Source organism: Hyperolius riggenbachi, chromosome 6, assembly GCF_040937935.1.
Source record: "Hyperolius riggenbachi isolate aHypRig1 chromosome 6, aHypRig1.pri, whole genome shotgun sequence".
Lineage (NCBI taxonomy): Eukaryota > Metazoa > Chordata > Amphibia > Anura > Hyperoliidae > Hyperolius > Hyperolius riggenbachi.
The window spans coordinates 360,133,789-360,153,564 of NC_090651.1; the positions used below are offsets into that span (position 1 = coordinate 360,133,789).

The 19,776-nt window shown below is 48.1% G+C and overlaps 2 protein-coding genes across 7 annotated transcripts in view; one reads left to right on the forward strand and one right to left on the reverse strand.

Annotated features, from left to right (window-relative positions):
• LOC137521897 (ATP-dependent RNA helicase DDX19A-like) overlaps positions 1 to 6,081 on the reverse strand; it is a 44,189-nt gene extending 38,108 nt beyond the window's left edge. Inside the window, 2 exon segments of the mRNA XM_068241761.1 lie at positions 48 to 189; positions 5,963 to 6,081. Coding sequence (XP_068097862.1) covers positions 48 to 189; positions 5,963 to 6,019 — 199 coding nt within the window. The 5' untranslated portion in view covers positions 6,020 to 6,081.
• Positions 6,082 to 6,193: 112 nt separating this feature from the next.
• The window catches only part of VWA5B1 (von Willebrand factor A domain containing 5B1), a 363,216-nt gene continuing 349,633 nt past the window's right edge, over positions 6,194 to 19,776 (forward strand). For 4 of the 6 annotated variants that reach the window (XM_068241760.1, XM_068241758.1, XM_068241754.1 and 1 more), the window contains exons 1-3: positions 6,194 to 6,351; positions 17,476 to 17,554; positions 17,673 to 17,798. The gene's annotated coding sequence lies outside the window, so the exon portion shown is untranslated. The remainder of the gene's footprint in view (positions 6,352 to 17,475; positions 17,555 to 17,672; positions 17,799 to 19,776) is intronic. The other 2 variants (XM_068241756.1, XM_068241757.1) reach the window with 1 other exon arrangement.

A 19,776-nucleotide genomic window follows, 5' to 3' on the forward strand; every position in this document is an offset into this window, starting at 1 on the left:
TACTCTGCCCAGCGCTGGGCATCCAGAGGGACCCACATCACACTCACCATTACTGTCGGGTTTAGCTGGTGGTGGAGTAGATGCAGCAGCAGTAGTAGGTGTAGGTATAGCAGTAGGTATAGCAGTAGGTATAGCAGTAGGTATACTAGTTGCGGTATCCTTTTCCTCTTTCAGCTGAAGCTTGCTCAACTACAGGAGAAACAAACATGTAATCAGATCACACAGCCTTGTACACTTATTCAACAATATTAACCAGCAATGATTGTTCTTGATAGTTTTGGGAATCAGGTTCGCAACTAAACGGTGTATAAATGTGTGACTATATTTGAGAAGCCTGTTCTGTATATAGAGAGAGGAGGGAGAGGACAAATCTCAAGAGTGGGAGGTGAAAAAAAACTTGTTCCAGGCCTCCACCCTCAAGACTCCCAAGATGCCAAAATACTGTCTTATCTGCGCAGGAAAGCACAGAAGTAGCACATTCAAATGTGATTTTACCGACTGACATCTCTCGAACATTCCTGTGGAGGCCTTGGTGTCATAAATATGCCTGTTCCCACTCCACCCACAGAAGTGCAACGAGGGTGTGAGTTACAGAGAGGCCCACATAAAGATGTATGGCTTCACAGGCTGCAATCTGACACCATCCAAAATAAGTGGTCTATGCAAATGAAACCAGGTTCATACAGCCAAAATACTCCTGGTATGGGGGAAATACAAGTGATTGCAATACTGACCCCCCCCCCCCCCCCCAAAAAAAAAAACCCCACATCTACAGGTAGTCCCCGGCTAACGAACGAGATAGGGACTGTAGGCTTGTTCTTAATCTGAATCCGTCCTTAAAGGATACCCGAAGTGACATGTAACATGATGAGATAGACATGGGTATGTACAGTGCCTAGCATACATATAACTATGCTATGTTCCTTTTTTTTTCTTTCTCTGCCTGAAAGAGTTAAATATCAGGTATGTAAGTGGCTGACTCAGTCCTGACTACAGTGTGACCCTCACTGATAAGAAATTCCAACTATAAAACACTTTTCTAGCAGAAAATGGCTTCTGAGAGCAAGAAAGAGATAAAAAGGGGAATTTCTTGTCAGTGAGGGTCACACTGTAATCACTTCCTGTCTGAGTCAGGACTGAGTCAGCCACTTACATACCTGATATTTAACTCTTTCAGGCAGAGAACAAAAAAAAAAGCCTAGTTATTTGTGTGCTAGGCACTTTAAACATGTCTGTCATGTCACATCGGGTATCCTTAGAAGGAGAACTGTAGTGAGAGATATATGGAGGCTGCCATATTTGTTTCCACTTAAGCAACACCAGTTGCCTGGCTATCCTGCTACTCCTCTGCCTCTAATATTCAGCCATAGCCCCCGAACAAGCATGCAGCAGATCAAGTGTTTGACAATTTTGACAGATATGACAAGATTAGCTGCATGCTTGTTGCTGGTGTGATTCAGACACTTCTTCAGCCAAAAAGTCCAGCAGGGCTGCCAGGCAACTGATATTGCTTAAAAGGAAATAAATATGGCAGCCTTCATATACAGCAGCACAGTGGTGTAGTGGTTAGTGCTCTCGCCTTGCAGCGCTGGGTCCCGGGTTTGAATCCCAGCCAGGTCAACATCTGCAAGGAGTTTGTATGTTCTCCCAGTGTCTGTGTGGGTTTCCTCCAGGCACTCCGGTCCCCCCCCCCAAAAAAAATATTTAATTGGCCTCCCCCAAAAATTGGCCCTAGACTACGATACATACACTACACTAGACATATGACCATGGTAGGGATTAGATTGTGAGCCTCTCTGAGGGACAGTTAGTGACAAGACAATATACTTTGTGCAGCGCTGCGGAAGATGTCGGCGCTATATAAATACTAAATAATAAAATATACCTCTCACTACAGTTCTCCTTTAAGTCAGAACGCTGTGCCATCTCAGTCCCCTATGGGCCCCCCTTTGCCTCTAGTGTGCCCGTTTGTCCCCATTCAGTGCTTTTGTTCTCCTTCTGTGCTTGTTTGTCCCCCCTCTATGTTCGCGCCTCTTTTTTGTACAACCTCTGTGCCTCCGTTTGTACCCCATGCCTCTTTTTGTCCCCCCCTCGCACCTGTTTGTACCCCTGTGCTTCTGTACATCCATTTGTAACCCCCCCCCATGCCTCTTTCTGTACCCCTTGTGACTCTGTACCCCGTGTCTCCATCCCTGTGCCTCTTTTTATACCCCTGTGCCTCTGTCTCCGCTCTCTGCCTCCATTAGTACCTTGTGCCTCTGCTTTGCCCCCCTCCCGCGTGCCTCTTTCCCCCCCTGGACTCACCTTCCAGCTCGAGTCCAACGCTGTCTGTCCTCCGCTCTTTGCCGCCTTCTCCCTCTAGCCACGTACAACACTGCTAAATGCAGCATCGCATCCTGTATGTCATGTACAGGAACCTCAGTGTTCTCCCCAGGCTCTTTTAGCCGGGTGCTCCACCCGGCTAGATTTGGTGACCACCCGGCTGTCATCGGCTCACCTCCTCACCTCCTCCTATGCTGTAAGCAGAGTTGCCCTGCATTTCCATCTCAACCCACCCGGCTACTTTTTCATGCCACCCGGCTACTATTTCATGCCACCCGGCTGGGAAAAAATTCTGGGGAGAACACTGAACCTGTATGTCACATGACATACAGGAAGCAAAGCGACGCATCTAAATAAAACTCGAGTTAGCCGGTGTCCCACTTTAAATAGATAAGTAAGGGAGCTCACATACTTCATGTGGCTGGAGGAAGCCACAGGTAAGTGTAAATACCACCATTATAGACATCTTGGGTTTCCTTTAACTGTGTCCCTCAGAGGGGCTCACAAACAAATCCCTACCATAGTCATATGTCTATTTATGTATTGTGTAGTGTATATAACAGTCTAAGGCCAAATTAGGGGGAAACCAACTAACATCCATATATTTTGGGGACGTGAGGGTGCCCAGAAGAAACCCACGCAGATACGGGGAGAACATATAAAGTCTGTGCAGATAGGAACATATGAATGTCAGTAGAGAGCTGCTGATTGTGAGGGACCCTAGTATCAGCTGCCTAGGGGATTCAAATAGAAATGATGGCCAAATGATGATATGATGGGAACATTTAGCATGAATGGTTCCCCAAACTTAGTAGCGGGGGCCACACACATTTTAAGGGCTTGAGGAGCTTTCTGGAGCTTCTAGCCATACATTGAAGAGAGTTATGGTGTGTATGTCACCCAAAGTGGGGGACACAGAGGCGAGGATATGATGGAGGGGTTTACCAGCATTGATCAGACATAAAAGTGGTGGTACATGATGAAACATGATGGATGTTAATGGGACTGGCCCATAGTCTTAAGACTCATACCAATTCTTCTGACGCCCATCGATTTTAGCGCAGCAAGCGATCATTTCCATGATCTCACGACTTCATTACATGCATGCAACTGAACAAAGTTTTTGCAATGCGTGGCAATTATGACTGCTACGGCAGATTGGATCTTTAAGATCCCAGCGCAAAGTTTGGCAATCATTTGACCTCCCAGTCGCACCAACTGTGTGCAGAGGGATCAGTAGGAGGTGTAGCAGTGGGGTCAGTAGGAGGGACAGCAGTGAGGTAGGGTGGGTAGCACGGGCATCAGTTAAGTAGGGTGAATAGCAGAGGGGTAAGGGAAGGTGACGGTAGTGAGGAAGGGTGGGTAGGAGGCAGGTATGGGTAGTAGTCAGTAGGAGGGGTCAGCAGTAAGGCAGGTATAGGTAGGAGTCAGTAGGAGGGGCAGTAATGAAGCAGAGTGGGTAGCAGTGAGTTATGGTGGGTAGCAGAGGGGTCAGCAGTGTGGCAGGTATGGGTAGGAGGGGCAGTAATGAAGCATAGTGGGCAGCAGAGGGGTCAGCAGTGTGGGAGGGTGGGTAGGAGTCAGTAGGGGGGCAGTAATGAAGCAGAGTTGGTAGCAGTGAGGCAGGGTGGGTAGCAGAGGGGTCAGCAGTGAGGCAGGGTGAGTAGCAGAGGGGTGAGCAGTGAGCCAGGGTGGTTAGGAGTCAGTAGGAGGGGTCAGTAGTGAAGCAGAGGGATCAGTAGTGTTGCAGGTTGGGTTGCAGAGGGGTCAGTCATGAAGGAGAGGAATCAGTAGTGATGCAGGGTGCATAGGAGTCAGTAGGAGGGGTCAGTAGTGAGGCAGGGTGGGTAGCAGAGTGGTCAGTAGGAGGTGTGGAGATATATTGAGGTGCTGATGATATTAAGGATAACAGGAACATATTCTTTCATTTTTTTCTGCCAGAAGGGAGCAGGTTACCTTGAGTTGCTTGGGGCAAGGAAATGGGTGATTGTCTTGACCATATCAGGTGCTTTGAGTCTGTATGCAGTTCCTCTGAGAGTGCTAATGGGATTATCTGCCTGACTGTTTGAACTCAGGAGACGGCCTATTGTCTCAATACACAAAGCCAGAGGACCAGAGTCTGGAGACTAACACAGGAACGTTTGAAATGTACATGACAGGCTATTAGAAATGGGTGAAGTCCTGTTGATACCATTTTTTACCTGTGGAAATTAAATCATTAGTGGAGGTGCTATAGTACCCTTTTCATGTATGTGGATCTCTGGAAATCCCATTTATGTCTGAGAACTGAGACAGGAAAAAGCCGTAATCAAGTTTTCACCTGGAGTTGAAAGGCTCACTTCACAATCTTTGATGTATGGACTTTTACCTGGAAATGGAATATGTCTGAGATTTAATTAAAACCTAGTTCCTCCCCTCCCCAAGGAAGTTGCAGCCTACAGGCGTAGCTCAGAGTATAAAAAGCAGAGGCGGATGCCTAGTGACTGTCTTCTCTCGGAGGTAGCGAATAGCTAGGGAGGATCGCGACTCCTGGTCGAAACGGCGTCCTCCCATCAAACAACGTTCTAACCTAAGCTGGTAACGTTCTTTTTTTCCCCCGTTTATTTTTACGCAAATATCCGTGTGTATTATCTTTGTAACCTCTTATTTTTGTAACTTTTATCTTGTAACATTTTTACTTTGTTTTTTGTAATCTTTTTGTATATATTAAGTTCTGCACTGTTCTATGTTTTTCTAGAATATTAAATTATTATTTAATAAGTTTGACTTCTGCCGTACTAAACTAACACTCATAGCCTAGAAGAGACTGAAGTGTAACCGTGTATAAGTTCATGCCTAATTGTACGCTTGAGCAACACTACCGTATGAAATTGTAATTGCATTGTGTGTGGGGGCGTTTGTCATACGTTGGCCTAAGCGCGCAGCTGACCCAACGTACGAACAACGCCAGTGCGAGTAGCGACAGCAGAGTGGCTAACAGTATCGTTCGGAACGACTGTTAGTGGGTCTTTGCTTCACGACAGTGTAAGATTGCAACTGTGTGGGTGTGTGGGTGCGTGGCGTTCCCGTATTTGGCCTAAGCGCAAAGCTGACCCAAATTCGAAAACGCGGAGTGCGTATTGAGCACTCGATAGCTGAGTGAACGTGTCTAGCAACGCTAGTGGTGGCAGTGAGAGGTGTTTTGAGGGGTTCCAGCCTTGGTTGTAGCTTAAATAAGGCTGTTCCCCGCTTAATCTGGTCAAACCCGCAGTCGGGAACCGTATACGCAGGCGTGCCGCGGGCCGGTTCTTGACAGGAGGGGTGTTACAACATTTCAGCATACCCGACAGAATAGCATACAAATGCTACTGAGCATGTGCAAAGAGCAGTGCAAGTCATGAAGCAGAAGTGTATTAGTGATGCAGGGTGGGTAGGAATCAATAGGATGGGCAGTAATGAAGTAAAGTGGGCAGCAGTGAGAGGAGGGGTCAGTAGGTAGGGTCGGTAGTGTGGCAGGTATGGGTAGGAGGGGCAGTGATGTAGCAGAGGGGTCCCCCGGGGGTCGCAGCAGGGAACACACGTGGCAGTGCTGGGCTATGGGGGGATCAGTACACCCGGTTCCCCCCGGACAGTCAGCATCTCTCAGGCCCCGGCATCTCACCTCCCCGGCCGCCGCCTCCTGCTCGTCCACCGCCAGAGCCCAGGAATCAGTCGCCATCGTGCTTCAGCTCTTTTTTCCTACTAAAACCGGAAACAGCCCATGCCAGAGCCCGTATCTACTTCCGCCCTCCGTCCACCAATGAGAGAGAGCGCTCCGCCCCGCCCTGTGCACTGCAATCTCCGCCCGGCCGGCTCGTCATCCCCAGGACTCGCGTTCCGCCCCGCCTTCTCAGTTCCGCCCCTTTCACTGACGTCACCTTCTCTTCGCCCGGGCGGCAATAGCTGATGGTTGCTGTAGAAACAGTCTGGCCGGTGACGTCACCGGTTGGGGGGAATGTGGATTGAATCTGGAAGAGATGCTCCTGTCTTTGGATCTATAGATTGCTTTAGGTACAATGTGGCCCTGGGTAACAATGAATGGGGGCACTGTGTTCCAACTAATCCCTTACTGTCCCTATGAATTATACAGACCTTGGGGGGTAGTTAGATTAAGTTTATGCACTGATATCTATATGTAGCCCTGGCACCTGCATAACTTAGACGCCTATTAAGGATGATATATGACAATACATATTTGGGGTTTGTTTTATACTTACCTGGGGCTTCCTCCAACCAACTTCAGGCCTCTCCTGTTTCTCGCTGGACAGCCTGATATTCTGGCCGAGTCGCGCCTCATTGCACATGCAACCCTGTCGCACTGCCGTGGCCAGGCGCTTGCTGCACTTGCGCAGCGACTACCGTAGGAGTGTAACGGGGAGAGTGCTCGACCAGCCATGCATGCGTGACAACTTGCGACTCAGTCACAGTACTAGGCTGTCCGACAGGAGCAGCCTTAGGCCTCTTGCACACTGCACACGATTCAGATTCCGCTTTTTAATCAGTTTTTACATCCGATTCAGATTCCGATTTGCAGTGTGCAGGGAGCAAACTGCAAATCTGAATCGGATGTAAAAACTGATTAAAAAGCGGAATCTGAATCAGAATCGCTTGCAGTGTGCAAGAGGCCTTAAAGCGGACCTGAAGATTGTTTAAAAAAAGTTTCACTTACCTGGGGCTCTTGCCAGCCCCCTGCAGCTGACCTGTGCCCACGCATACCTGGAACGATCCTCGGGTCCCTCGCCTCGGCTCACTTTCTCTTTCACCGTCGCCGTCCACTGCACCTGCACAGCTCTGGCAGCACGTGTCCTCTTTTGCGCTCCTGTTGCCAGGAGCACCGTGCGCATATGTAGTAGAGATTTTCTCAGAGCACGAATGAGGATGCGCGTGGCCAGGCGCAGTGGCTGTCGACTTGTAAGGTTGGAGTTGAAGAAACGGAGCCACGGCGGGGTCCCGGAGGATCTTTGAGTACCAGCGTGGGACATGATGGCTGTAGGGGGCTGGGAGGATACCCAGGTAATTGAATCCTTTTCAGGTCCCTTTAAGGGGGATGCAGGAAGCCCCACGTAAGTATAAAACCTGAGGCATCTTTGGTCTCGGGTACACTTTAACATTACAGGTGAAACTCTAAAGAACAGAATTTCATGCAAAAGTTCATTTATTTCAGTAATGCAACTTAAAGGGGTTCTTTCGCGAAAAAAGTAGGCAGTTAAAAAATGTGACAGATGACAGGTTTTGGGCCAGTCCATTTTTTTAAGGGGGATTCTCAGGGCTTTCTTTGTTTTCAACAGCACCTGAACAACAGTTGCAAAATCTAACTGACATAATAGTGTGCAAGTGAGTAGGGAGGCCGACTGGTATCTTGCTATTTTGGCAGTTAAACTGCTGTTCAGGAAATGCTGTTGAAAACAAAGAAAGCCCTGAGAATCCCCCTTAAAAAGATGGACTGGCCCAAAACCTGTCATCTGTCACATTTTTTAACTGCCTACTTTTTTCGCGAAAGAACCCCTTTAAAGAGAGCTCTGTGCTACTGGGCATGCGTGGGCAGACTCGATCTTAGGGTTAGACATCTGTGTGTGTGTGGGGGGGGGGGGGGGGGTCAGTTAAGGTTAGGCATCAGTTGTGGGGTGGTTAGGGTTAGGTACCCATTGGTTGAGGGGTGTGTTGGTTTGATTTAAAGCGGATCCGAGATGAAAAACTAACTATAACAAGTACGGTAACTTGTCTATATATGTTACCTAAAGTTTAGATCAGGGGTCTCAAACTCAATTTACCTGGGGCGCTGCAGGAGGCAAAGTCAGGATGAGGCTGGGCCGCATAAGGAATTTCACAATTGCGGCGCATCGCCGCCTCTGCCCGCCCCTCTCACTCTTCCTGTACAGAGAGGGGCGGGGGAGAGGCGGCGATTGACGTGAGGAGGGGAGAGCTGAAGCTAAAATCTCTGCCCCTTCCAGGAAATGCCAGCGGATTGCCCCCCGGGTGATTTGGGGGCTCTGCAGCCCTCGTTTAGCGGCGGGGATGCGGCGGATTACTTGGGAGCACTGAAGCGAACTATAAGGAAGCTTTTGCCGGCGAGGGCCACAAAATATTGCATCGAGGGCCGCAAATGGCCCGCGGGCCACGAGTTTGAGACCCCTGGTTTAGATGGTTTACACAGCAAATCTAGCTGCAAACAGTTTTAGTAGAAGATGATTATTTATTCCTGTGATACAATGACAGCGGCCATGTTGTTTGTAAACATTACACAGAGGCAGGCTTATCTGTATCTTGAGCCATCAGCCTAATCCCCTCTCCTCCTCCCTCCTCCCCTCTGCCTCTGAAATCAATGGCTAGTAACACCTCTCCCTCCTCCTGCCCTGACTGAGCTCCCATGAGCCCTTGCTACTGCCTTGGCTCTCTGAAAACCTGTGGATGTGGCTTTTTTTAGTTTATAGGGAATTAGAGTATTAAAACAAAAATGTGATAGAACGCGGAAAAGCCGCCGCGTGTACTGACAGCAAGGTGGCTAATTCCACGTCCGGCGCGGCGGTTTGCACGCAGCAGCGTGCGTCTGGTGTGGCTGGGTCTGTTAGTTCACACAGATTGAGGAATACGCACGCGCGCTGAGAGGCAGAACCTTTATGACAACTAAGGAGGGATCAGCTGTCCAGGTTGGTCAGCTGACCTCAGAGCAAGTGACAATTGGTTGATCGTTGATGGGTGGCGCCGGAGAGCGCCGCTCTATATATAGTTACTGCTGGTCAGTCTCAGGTTGTCTGCCGTTGCGAACACTTACGTGGAAGCACTCAGACCTTAGTCAGATCCTACAGTGTGTTAGAACCAGGAGGACCTGGGAATTCACACTGAGCCAGATTACTTCTGTTATCATTGTGTTATACTTCAGACTAGTTCCAGGGTGTCGAGACCACGGACCTCACACCCAAGATTAGGGACTCTGTTATCATTCTGTATACTTCAGACTAGTTCCAGGGTGTTGAGACCACGGACCTCACACCCAAGATTAGGGACTCTGTGTTATCATTGTGTTATACTTCAGACTAGTTCCAGGGTGTCGAGACCACGGACCTCACACCCAAGACTAGGGATACTGTGTTCCATCATATTATACTCCAGACTAGTTCCAGGGTGTTGAGACCACGGACCTCACACCCAAGACTAGGCATTGTTTTCATATCTGTTATGACCTATTGCATTTCTGACTATCCCTCTGCTTTCTGATTCGGTACCTACGCATATCTGATTATCTGTTGCCAACCCTGCCTGCCTTTGGATACCGAATCAGCCTTCTGTCTCTGTACCTTGTCTGTCCGTGTGTTGCCGACCCGGCTTGCCCGACCTTGAGAGCTATCTCTCTCCATTTGAGATAGTCTCCAGACCTGCTAGTGACATCCACCTTTCAGGTGTCACTCACTCACAGGTCCTTCCTACTTTTAGCCTGGGGCTCCACCTCTTTGGAGGTCTCAGGCTGTTGGAAGGTTTTTTGCACTTCTCATAGGGCGATATCGCTCATACTGCCAAAGACCACCTGCTCCTCGGGTGGTCCAACTCAGAGTCATTACTGTTGCACCAAACACTCACACTATATAGGTGTCCAGAGGTTAGTTATACTTGGATTATCTGTGATTCTGCAGATCATCAATAATCAGGTATATATCTGTATTGTTGGTGATACTGCAGATCACCAATAATCAGATTCTCTCTGTGTGCTGACACCGATCGTTACAAAAAACAAAAAAGTATTTGGTTTGAGGAATTCCCTATAAACAATAGGAAAGGAACACAATAATGCAATGTGTAAAAGTTCACCTCGGATTCACTTTAAGGGACCTATACACCGGTCGATTTCAGCCATCGATCGGTTGATCGTTTCTATATAATTGATCAGAAATCGATTCTATCAAATTCCCCATTCGATCAATTTGCGGCCGATTTTGATCGATTTGATCTATCTGACAGGATGTAAAATCTAGGTCGATCTGCTGCTAGCAGCAGATCGATGGCTCATAGAGTTGCATTGGATCTCGAATCAGAATCAATTTTTTATTTCGCCAAGTAAGTTTGCACCTGCAAGGAATTTGCCTTGGCAGTTGCTTAACAAACGCAAACAAAAACAATACAAGGACAGACAGTGTGTATATTACAAGTCAAGGACATTATGCAAGTATAGTGGCAGTAAGCAAGGTGAGAATTGTACATTTTCAGTTCTGTGCTGATTACTTTCAAGTCCTAGCAGCTCTAACGTGGTTCAGCATTAAGTATGGCTACCACCTGAGGAAAAAAGCTGTTCCTGTGTCTAGAGGTTTTTGTAGCGATTGACCGGAATCTTACTCCTGAAGGCATGCGCTGGAAGATGGAGTGAGCTAGGTGGGAGGGGTCAGAGACAATTTTGTTTGCTCTCTTTCTGCACCTGCTAGCGTAAAGGTCCTGCAGGGAAGGTAAGCTACAGCCAATTATCTTTTCCGCTGATCGGATGATGCGCTGCAGCCTCCCCTTTTCTAAAGCTGAGCAGGAGCCGAACCATACAGTCATAGATGACATGGTGGATTCGATGATTGCAGTGTAGAACTGCACCATTAGATTTTGAGGTAGGCCAAACTTTTTCAGCTGCCGTAGATGGTACATCCTGTTTCACTTTCTTGACAATAGTGCCAGTGTTGCTGTCCCATTTTAGGTTGTTTGAGATTGTGGACCCAAGAAACTTGAATGACTCTACTTGGGTTATTGTGGATCCATTTATGGTTAAGGGGAGATCTCCTAAAGTCTATTATCATCTCCATGGTTTTTAGAGCATTTAGTTCCAAGTTGTTTCTGCTGCACCAGGAGGAAAGGTGTCCCACCACATGACTGTATGCAGACTCGTCCCCGTTTTGTATGAGACCAACTACTGTTGTGTGGTCTGCAAACTTCAGAACCTTAACAGATGGATCTGTGGAGATGCAGTCATTGGTGTACAGTGAGTAGAGCAGTGGGGAAAGCACACAGCCCTGGGGAGCACCAGTACTGACTGTCAGAGAGCTTGATGTGTGTTTACCAAGTCTAACACGCTTCTGTCGGTTAGGGAATCGGTTATCCATTTGCAGATGGATTCAGGTATGTGTAGCTGGGAGAACTTGCTGTGTAGCAGAGATGGCATTATGGTATTAAATGCAGAGCTGAAATCTATAAATAAAATCCTGGTGTAGGTTCCTGGGGGTCTAGATGCTGTAGTACATAATGCATACACATGTTCACGGCATCGTCTGCGGATCTATTAGGCTTAAAGGCAAATTGCAAAGAGTCCAGCAGGGGATCTGTGATAGATTTTAGATAAGCCATTATCAGTTTTTCAAATGCTTTCATGACCAATGATGTCAGGGCAACAGGCCTGTAATCATTTAAGCATGTAGGTTTTGATTTTTTTGGAATTGGTACAATAGTTGAGCTTTTAAAACAGGCCGGAACAATTGAGAGTTCGAGAGATGCTTTGAATATGTCTGTGAATACAGGCGCTAATTGATCGGCACAGAGTTTCAAGCATTTCGCAGAGACACTGTCTGGCCCCATTGCTTTCCTAGTGTTTTGTCTTTTGAAGAGTCTATTTACATCTGATTCGCATATTGGTAGAGCATGCACATCTGGGGACAGGTTAGCAGATTGTGTCTGGCCTCCTGTGTTGTGTAGATGCTGAGGCACTGCAGGGGGTGGAGAGGATGGCTGGCTGGAGGAGTGCTCAGTTTGGCTGTTGCACAGATGCAAATTATGCAAACTGACTTAGTGTGTTTGGCTTTTGTTGCTAGTGTCAAACCTGCAATAAAATGTATTCAGTTCATTTGCAAGCTGCAGGTTGTGTAGTGATTGTGGAGATTTCTTTCTGTAGTTCGTAATTTCATGTAGAGATTTCCATATTGTGGACAAGTCGGCCATGGAATATTTTTCCTCAAGTTTTTTAGAATAATCTTTTTTTGCATTGGTAATGGCTCTCTGCAGTTTGTATTTTGCAGCTTTGTAGAGGAGTTTACTGCCTGTACGATATGCCCTTTCTTTTTGGAGGCGCAGTTTCCTAAGATGTGATGTAAACCAGAGTTTATCGTTATTGTACCTGGTGCCTTTTTTTGTGGGGATACAGGACTCTTCGCAAAAAGGTAATATATGATGTCACAGCGTCAGTGTATTCATTTAGGTCACTGGAGGATTCTTTAAAGGAAAACTTAAGTCAAATAAAAAAAATGACATTTACTCACCTGGGGCATCCCTCAGCACCCCGAAGCTGGATGGTGCCCTCGCAGCCCCGCTCCGATCGTCCTGTCCCCGCCGGCGGCTACTTCCGGTTCGGCGACAGCCGCCGACAGGCTGGGAATGCGGCTGATTTTCCGCGTTCCCAGCCGCTGCTATCACCCTCTATGCTGCTATAGCGTCTATATATACGCTATAGCAGCATAGAGGGTGATAGCAGCGGCTGGGAACGCGGAAAATCAGCCGCGTTCCCAGCCTGTCGGCGGCTGTCGCCGAACCGGAAGTAGCCGCCGGCGGGGACAGGACGATCGGAGCGGGGCTGCGAGGGCACCATCCAGCTTCAGGGTGCTGAGGGATGCCCCAGGTGAGTAAATGTCATTTTTTTTATTTGACTTAAGTTTTCCTTTAAATATATTCCAATCAGTTAAATCAAAGCAGCTCTGCAGTTTTTCTACAGTTTCACTAGTCCATTTCTTAACCTTTTCGGGACCGCGTGCATTAGATTCTACGCTGCACTTGTGGCTGTTCTAGCCTGATGAGGCGTAGGGTCTACGCCGGCCCGCAATTTCCGCTCCCGACGCGATCGTGCGCACCCGGAGGGGGAGATTAAGCTGTCATATGACAGCCGACATCTCCCCCGAGTGATCAGCAGCCATCGCGTATGGCAGCTGATCACGTGATCACTACGATCGCCGTCGGATCGCAGTGATCACATTGACAGTGGCGGCGGCAGGGGGGAAAAGAAGAGGATCCACTCACCTCCCTGCCGTTCCCGTGACGATCGGCACCCCCCTCCGCTCTGGCCGGCATCTCCGCTCCGTCTGACGTCAGCGCCGGGTCCCGGCTTGATGACGTCATCAAGCCGCGACCCGGAACTGATCGTCAGACAGAACGGAGATGCTGGCCGGAGAAGAGGGTCCCGAGCGGCTCATCGCTGGAGCCTGGAAGGTAAGTGAAGGCTGCTGGCAGAAGGGGGGGCCCAGGCCACCATGGGGGACACAAAACCAGCCAGCCACAGACGGGATCCGGCCGCCTGACCCCCCCAAACGCGCGCACCCCCCTCCCGCGCAAAATGCCTGGTCCTTAAGGGGGGGTAGGTGGCCGGTCCCGAGAAGGTTAAAGTGGACCCAAATTAAAAATACAAGATTTTAGAAATAAAATCTATTTTCTAAATCATAATAATAGATAGCGGCCTTTTTTCAGCTGCATGATGACAAATATAAAATATTTTACTATTTTACATTTATTGGAGAAACCCCTCTCTTCCTTTCATATTGCCGGGACAGAATCTGGCAAACTGGTGGAGTAGGTGGTGTCCGGCAAAGGAGGAATTGCTAATGGCTGCCGCCTGTAAAACCCTAGTGATGAAAAGAGAAGGGTGAAAAGCATGCACTGAAATGCTCAGAGGCTTGAAGGAGTGTTTATTTATCTTTGTATGTGTCAGAGTGGTGCAACTAAATATTTTGAATTAATAAATTGTTTGGTTTGGGTCCGCTTTAATTGTGGTCACTACAGGTTTGGCAGTTTTTAGTCTTTGGATGTATGTTGGGATAAGCTGTATAACAGCATGATCAGAGCTCCCCAAAGCTGCCCTGCTGACAGAGTGATACGAGTCCTTAGTTGTAGTGTAACAGCAGGGCCGGGCCGAGGCATAGGCTGGAGAGGCTCCAGCCTCAGGGCGCAGTGTAGCAAGGGGCGTACAATTCGTTCAGCTGTCATTCCTAATTGTGTTTGAAGCAGAAAGGAATAAGAAAAGGAGATACATGGAAGTGACTACAAGCCAGATAACTAGAGATTAAGGTGTTGGGGGCCCTGGGGTGCCTCTTAGTCTAATAGCAATCAGTGTGTGACGGCCGGGGTGGAGGGATGGAGGGGCGCACTTTGGTGTCTCAGCCTTGGGTGCTGGGGGACCTTGTCCCGGCTCTGTGTAACAGTGATCAAGTGTCTTACCTTCTCTAGTTGCGTTTGTGACGTGTTGCCTGTATTTGGGGAGTTCTTTGGAAAGGTTAGCACTGTTGAAATCCCACTGGTATGATAAAAAAAGAACTGGGATACTCCTTTTCCACCTCTGTGATCTGATAAAAATGCTAAATGCATTATTGGATCTAATGGTCCAATAATGCATTTAGCTCTATTTCCAATAGATTTCATTCTGCAAAATCTATTGGAAATCTGTTGCTAGTGTTTGGCACACATCAGATAGATTCCTGTCAGATTGGACTTGACAGGCGTCTGCCAGAAATCTATCTGATGGCCGAACCTGCTGTAAATCTATAAAGGTAGCCATACACTGGTCGATTTGCCATTAGATCGACCAGCTGACAGATCACTATCTGATCGAATCTGATCAGAGAGGGATCGTATGGCTGCCTTAACTGCAAACAGATTGTGAATCGGTTTCAGCCTGAAACCGATCACAATCTGTTGAGCTGCTCCTGCCGCCTGTCCCCCCCCCCCCCCTTCGTATACATTACCTAAAGCTGGCTCCGTGTCCTCTTCTCCGCGCTGCACCCCGCACCGCATCCCAGCGTACACTGTGTCACTCCGTGACCAGGAAGTTCAAATAGAGCGCCCTCTATTTGAACTTCCTGGTCACTGCAGGAAGTTAATGTACACTGGGATGGAAGCAGGAACAGAGCGGTGCAACGTGGAGAAGATGCCCGGGAGCCAGCGTCAGGTAATATATACCTGATCGGATTGGCCGCCGCTAGCGACGCGCTCCCAACCCATGGGCGATCGACGGTATTTTTCCGCACGGCGCGATCGACGGACCGATCCGATTTCGGGAGGAAATCGGATCGGCGGGTGCGTTTAGCGTGAACGATTGGCAGCAGATTCGATCCCAGTGATCGAATCTGCTGTTGAAACGCCCGCAAATCGGGCCAGTGTATGGCCAGCTTAAGTGTATGGCCACCTTTAGGCATGTTACAGGGTGTCGGATAGGGTTAATCAATATTTGGTCTAAAGAGGCTGCAGCTGACACCCACACAGCAGTACAGTTGTGCAAGCCAGACAATGAAGAATGATTATGCCAAAAATATTTATAATCCGTGCACAAAATGTAATGCATTGCATATTATGATATATCCTACATAACATGCACTGAAAAAAAAAACGTGAGTTTGAAGTAAGAATCTGACATATTTCAGTGACTATAGAACCAGCTTCAGCTTTATCACACGTTTTCAGAGTGTGAATGTTCAAAGCAGTTTTCACAGGCAAAGTCCACTTTAATGTTCCTATAACATCGCCCAGAGGGGATTCGTCTATCCTGCTGGTAAAAGAACCGGTTACCATGCCTGCAATGTGGGAGGAGCTGAAACAATCTCATTTATCTTACTCTAAGATTCCTCCTATGCCTAGACACATACAGGCAGGTAAACTCAGGAATACTGTAGTAGCTTTCCACACCCCATGCGTGCCCGAAAGCACGCACACATGCCCGCCCGTCCTCCTTCCTGCCTGCACTCTGTCCGAGTGCTGCACATTCCGCCAGGCACAACGCACAGACACAGGAGGATGCGGTGACAGATTTTATTATGTAGGATGATTTAAAGGGAACTCAAAGTGAGAGACATATGGAGGCTGACATATTTATTTTCTTTTTTAAACAATGCAGATTGCCTGGCTGTCCTGCTGATCCTCTGCCTCTAATACTTTTAGCCGTAGACCCTGAACAAGCATGCAGATCAGTTGTTCTGACTGTAGTCTGACTGGATTAGCTGCATGCTTGTTACAGGGTTGTGATTCAGACTTTACTGCAGCTAAAGAGATCAGTGGGACAGCCAGGCAACTGGTATTGAGTAAAAGGAAATAAATATGACAGCCTCCCCCTTAAAAGGGATAAATAACATAAGACCCTCATCCTGGGATCACACCATGATAAATTAAGATAAAACTTCAGCCTGTGTCCCATAGCTAATGCTGCATTGTCTGGAGAATAGCTCTGCATGGACGGGGAATAGTTCTGCGGGGGCGGAGAATAGCTCTGCATGGACGGGGAATAGCTCTGCATGGACAAGGAATTGTTCTGCGGGGGCGGGGATTAGCTCTGCAGGGGTGGGGAGTGGGAATATAGCATTACTCTGGTGGTAGGAATGGCACTACTAGAGGACATGACTACTTGGGGTACGGAATGGCAGTACTGGGAGGTGACATGTCCCTGTTTTAGGTGATCGGCTATCCTGTGTTCTGACACTGGAAAAAGCTATGCTGGGGCAGCACAGTGGCGTAGCGATTAGCACTCTCGCCTTGCAGCGCTGGGTCCCCAGTTTGAATCCCAGCCAGGGCACTATCTGCTCAGACTTTGTATGTTCTCCCTGTGTCTGCATGGGTTTCCTCCGGGCACTCCAAGTTCCTCCTACATCCCAAAGACATACAGATAAGTTAATTGGCTTGCCCATCAGTTGGCCCTAGACTACGATACATACACTACAATGCATGATACATACGTAGACACGTGACTGCGGTAGGGATTAGATTGTGAGCTCTGAGGGACAGTTAAAGAACAAGACAATATACTCTGTACAGCGCTGTGGAAGATGTTGGTGCTATACAAGTACTAAATAATAATAATTAAACTGTACTGGAGATGCATTGCTTCACTGGGATTGAAGGAAAAGGGGGCCACATGTTCAAGTAGTGCAATAACGAATGTACTCTGTAAATAGTGACAGATCATTGTTTTGGGGATACACAGATCCTCTTTGTCATTGCATGCAACAAAACACCTGTATTGCCCATCTCTCAGGACCTCTGTAGTAACCTATGTCTTTATTCTAGCTACTTTTATCCTGACCCAGACCACAAACCAGCACAATCCGTTAGGGGGATGGAGAGACAGTCCTTCTCTCATTGTTCCAGAGACATCTCAACAGTGTCCATCAGCCTCTCTCCTAACACCCTTATTCCCTCCTTCTGTGACAGATTGCCTGCAGTAACCGAAGAGGAGACACCGAGGGAGGAGTAACTCCAGGAAGCTACACTTTCTCTTATCATGTAAAAGGTAATAAAGGATTCTCCTTTATTTCCCTGCTACTAATTAGTACTGCTGTAATGTGTATTTATGACCAGTTGTCACTAGGGGGCAGTGTAAGACAATAACAAAGGACTTCTGCTTTCAGTTTCTATATCCTCTAGCTATCAAAGCATTCCAAGAATGTACAGCACAACGAGTTCTGCTAGCTGAGGTCAAAAGCAGTGCACTATCTCAAACAAGATATTTCCTTTGAAACTACCAATGGTTTAATGTAAGTTTTGCCCCAAAACAGCACTTTTGGATTTTTCCAGTATGTTGCGGGAATAGGTTTATTGCATAGTATAAACATCTTACCAACTGTGAAACATGATGGCGGCAGTGTGATAGTAAACCAAAAATGTCTTGCTTTCTAGGCTAAGACCAACAAGCTGCCTGGTGGATAATCCGGCTCTAAAGGTGCGGAGGAAAAAGCTGTGTATGAGCTGCTCCTTTCTACTGGGCATGGGCGAACCATACTCGCACATGCCCAGTGCGGATGTGCTCACACATGGACGGGAACGCAGCCACGAGAGCATATATGACAAGCTCAAATACAGTATGTTCAGAGGGACCCAGTGCTTCTCTGACCCACCTCGAGGTGCTTAGAGGCCGGGTGATGTCCAGAGGGCCTTCTACCATCTCCAATTTCATGCCACCACCCTACCTTATCTTACTCACGTACGCACAATTCAGAGAAACTTAGACCGACATGGCCACGAAGAACAAGAAGGTCCTGGGCATGGACACAAAGAGGATTTGGGAAGCCTCCAGACCACCCAGAGGCTTGCCACTATCTAAGTATCAAACATGGATGCAATCAGATCTCTATATCTAGACATCCAAAGTAAGGGGCATAATTTAGGCTGTTGACGCACTTTGTGGGATTAATAGATATGCGTATTTATGCGGATCGATCAGATACGTTAGATAAGTCAGACTTTAACCTGTTCAGACCTGACGTGGCCTCAGACACGACATAGATCTGTTCAGACCTGACGGGGCCTCTAACACGACCTAGATTTCACTGAGTGTTTGGCTCCTGATCACGTGATCACTATGATCGCCGGTGATCGTAGTGATCATGGAGGTAAAGATGCGCTTCACCTGTCCATGTTCCCACGGCAATCGCTGCGCCCATCGGTCCTCATCGGCAGCCAGCCCGCACTGACGCATGTACCGGTCTGGCTTGATGATGTCATCAAGCCAGGACCCCGGTACACGCTTCCGTACGGGTCTGGCTGCCGCGATACCTGTTCATCACAGGAGAGGGAGAGAGGTGAGTAATACTCAACCAGCACCGCTTCCTGCTGTCGATCTCTGCATTGGGGGGGGGGGGGGACCCTAGACTACCAGGGAACGTTTCAGAAGGGGGGAGGAACACTTGCTCACCAGGGACTATTTAAATGGGGAGGGGTGCACTAGATCACCAGGGACATAGATCCACTGGTCCTTAAAGATAAACTCCGACCAAGAATTGAACTTTATCCCAATCAGTAGCTGATACCCCCTTTTACATGACAAATCTATTCCTTTTCACAAACAGACCATCAGGGGGCGCTGTATGACTGATATTGTGGTGAAACCCCTCCCACAAGAGGCTCTGAGTACAGAGGTACTTCTTGCAGCTTCCTGTCTGAACCCTGTTACATTGTGGGAAATAGCTGTTTACAGCTGTTTCCAACTGCCCAAAAAAGCATGCAGCAACTACATCACCTGGCAGCAGTAAAAATGTCACCATGTAATAAATGTCAGAATATAAATCAGGGATTTAAAAGATTTTACAATGGGAAAACACTGACTAAATCATGTATACATAATTATGGTAAAAATGAAGCACTTTTTTTATTACATTATTTTCACTGCAATTCCTCTTTAAAGGGAATATCCGAGCATATAAAAAAAACCATCTACTTACCCATGGCTGCCTCCAGCCCCTTGCAGCCGACATGTTTCACACCGCAGCTACGCTCTCAGCCGCTGGCCTGGGGTCCCCGCCGGTGCAGAGGCCGACCTCGCGAGGTTTCCCTCTACTGCGCCTGCGTGAGCGCCGCTGTCAATCACTTGCACATGGTGTGGAGTGTACTGCGCAGGCACAGAACTACTGCGCCTGCCCAGTACATTCCACACCAGGTGCGAGTGATTGACAGCGGCGCTCACGCAGGCGCAGTAGAGGACGGCTTTGCGAGGTCGTTCTCTGCACCGGCGGGGAC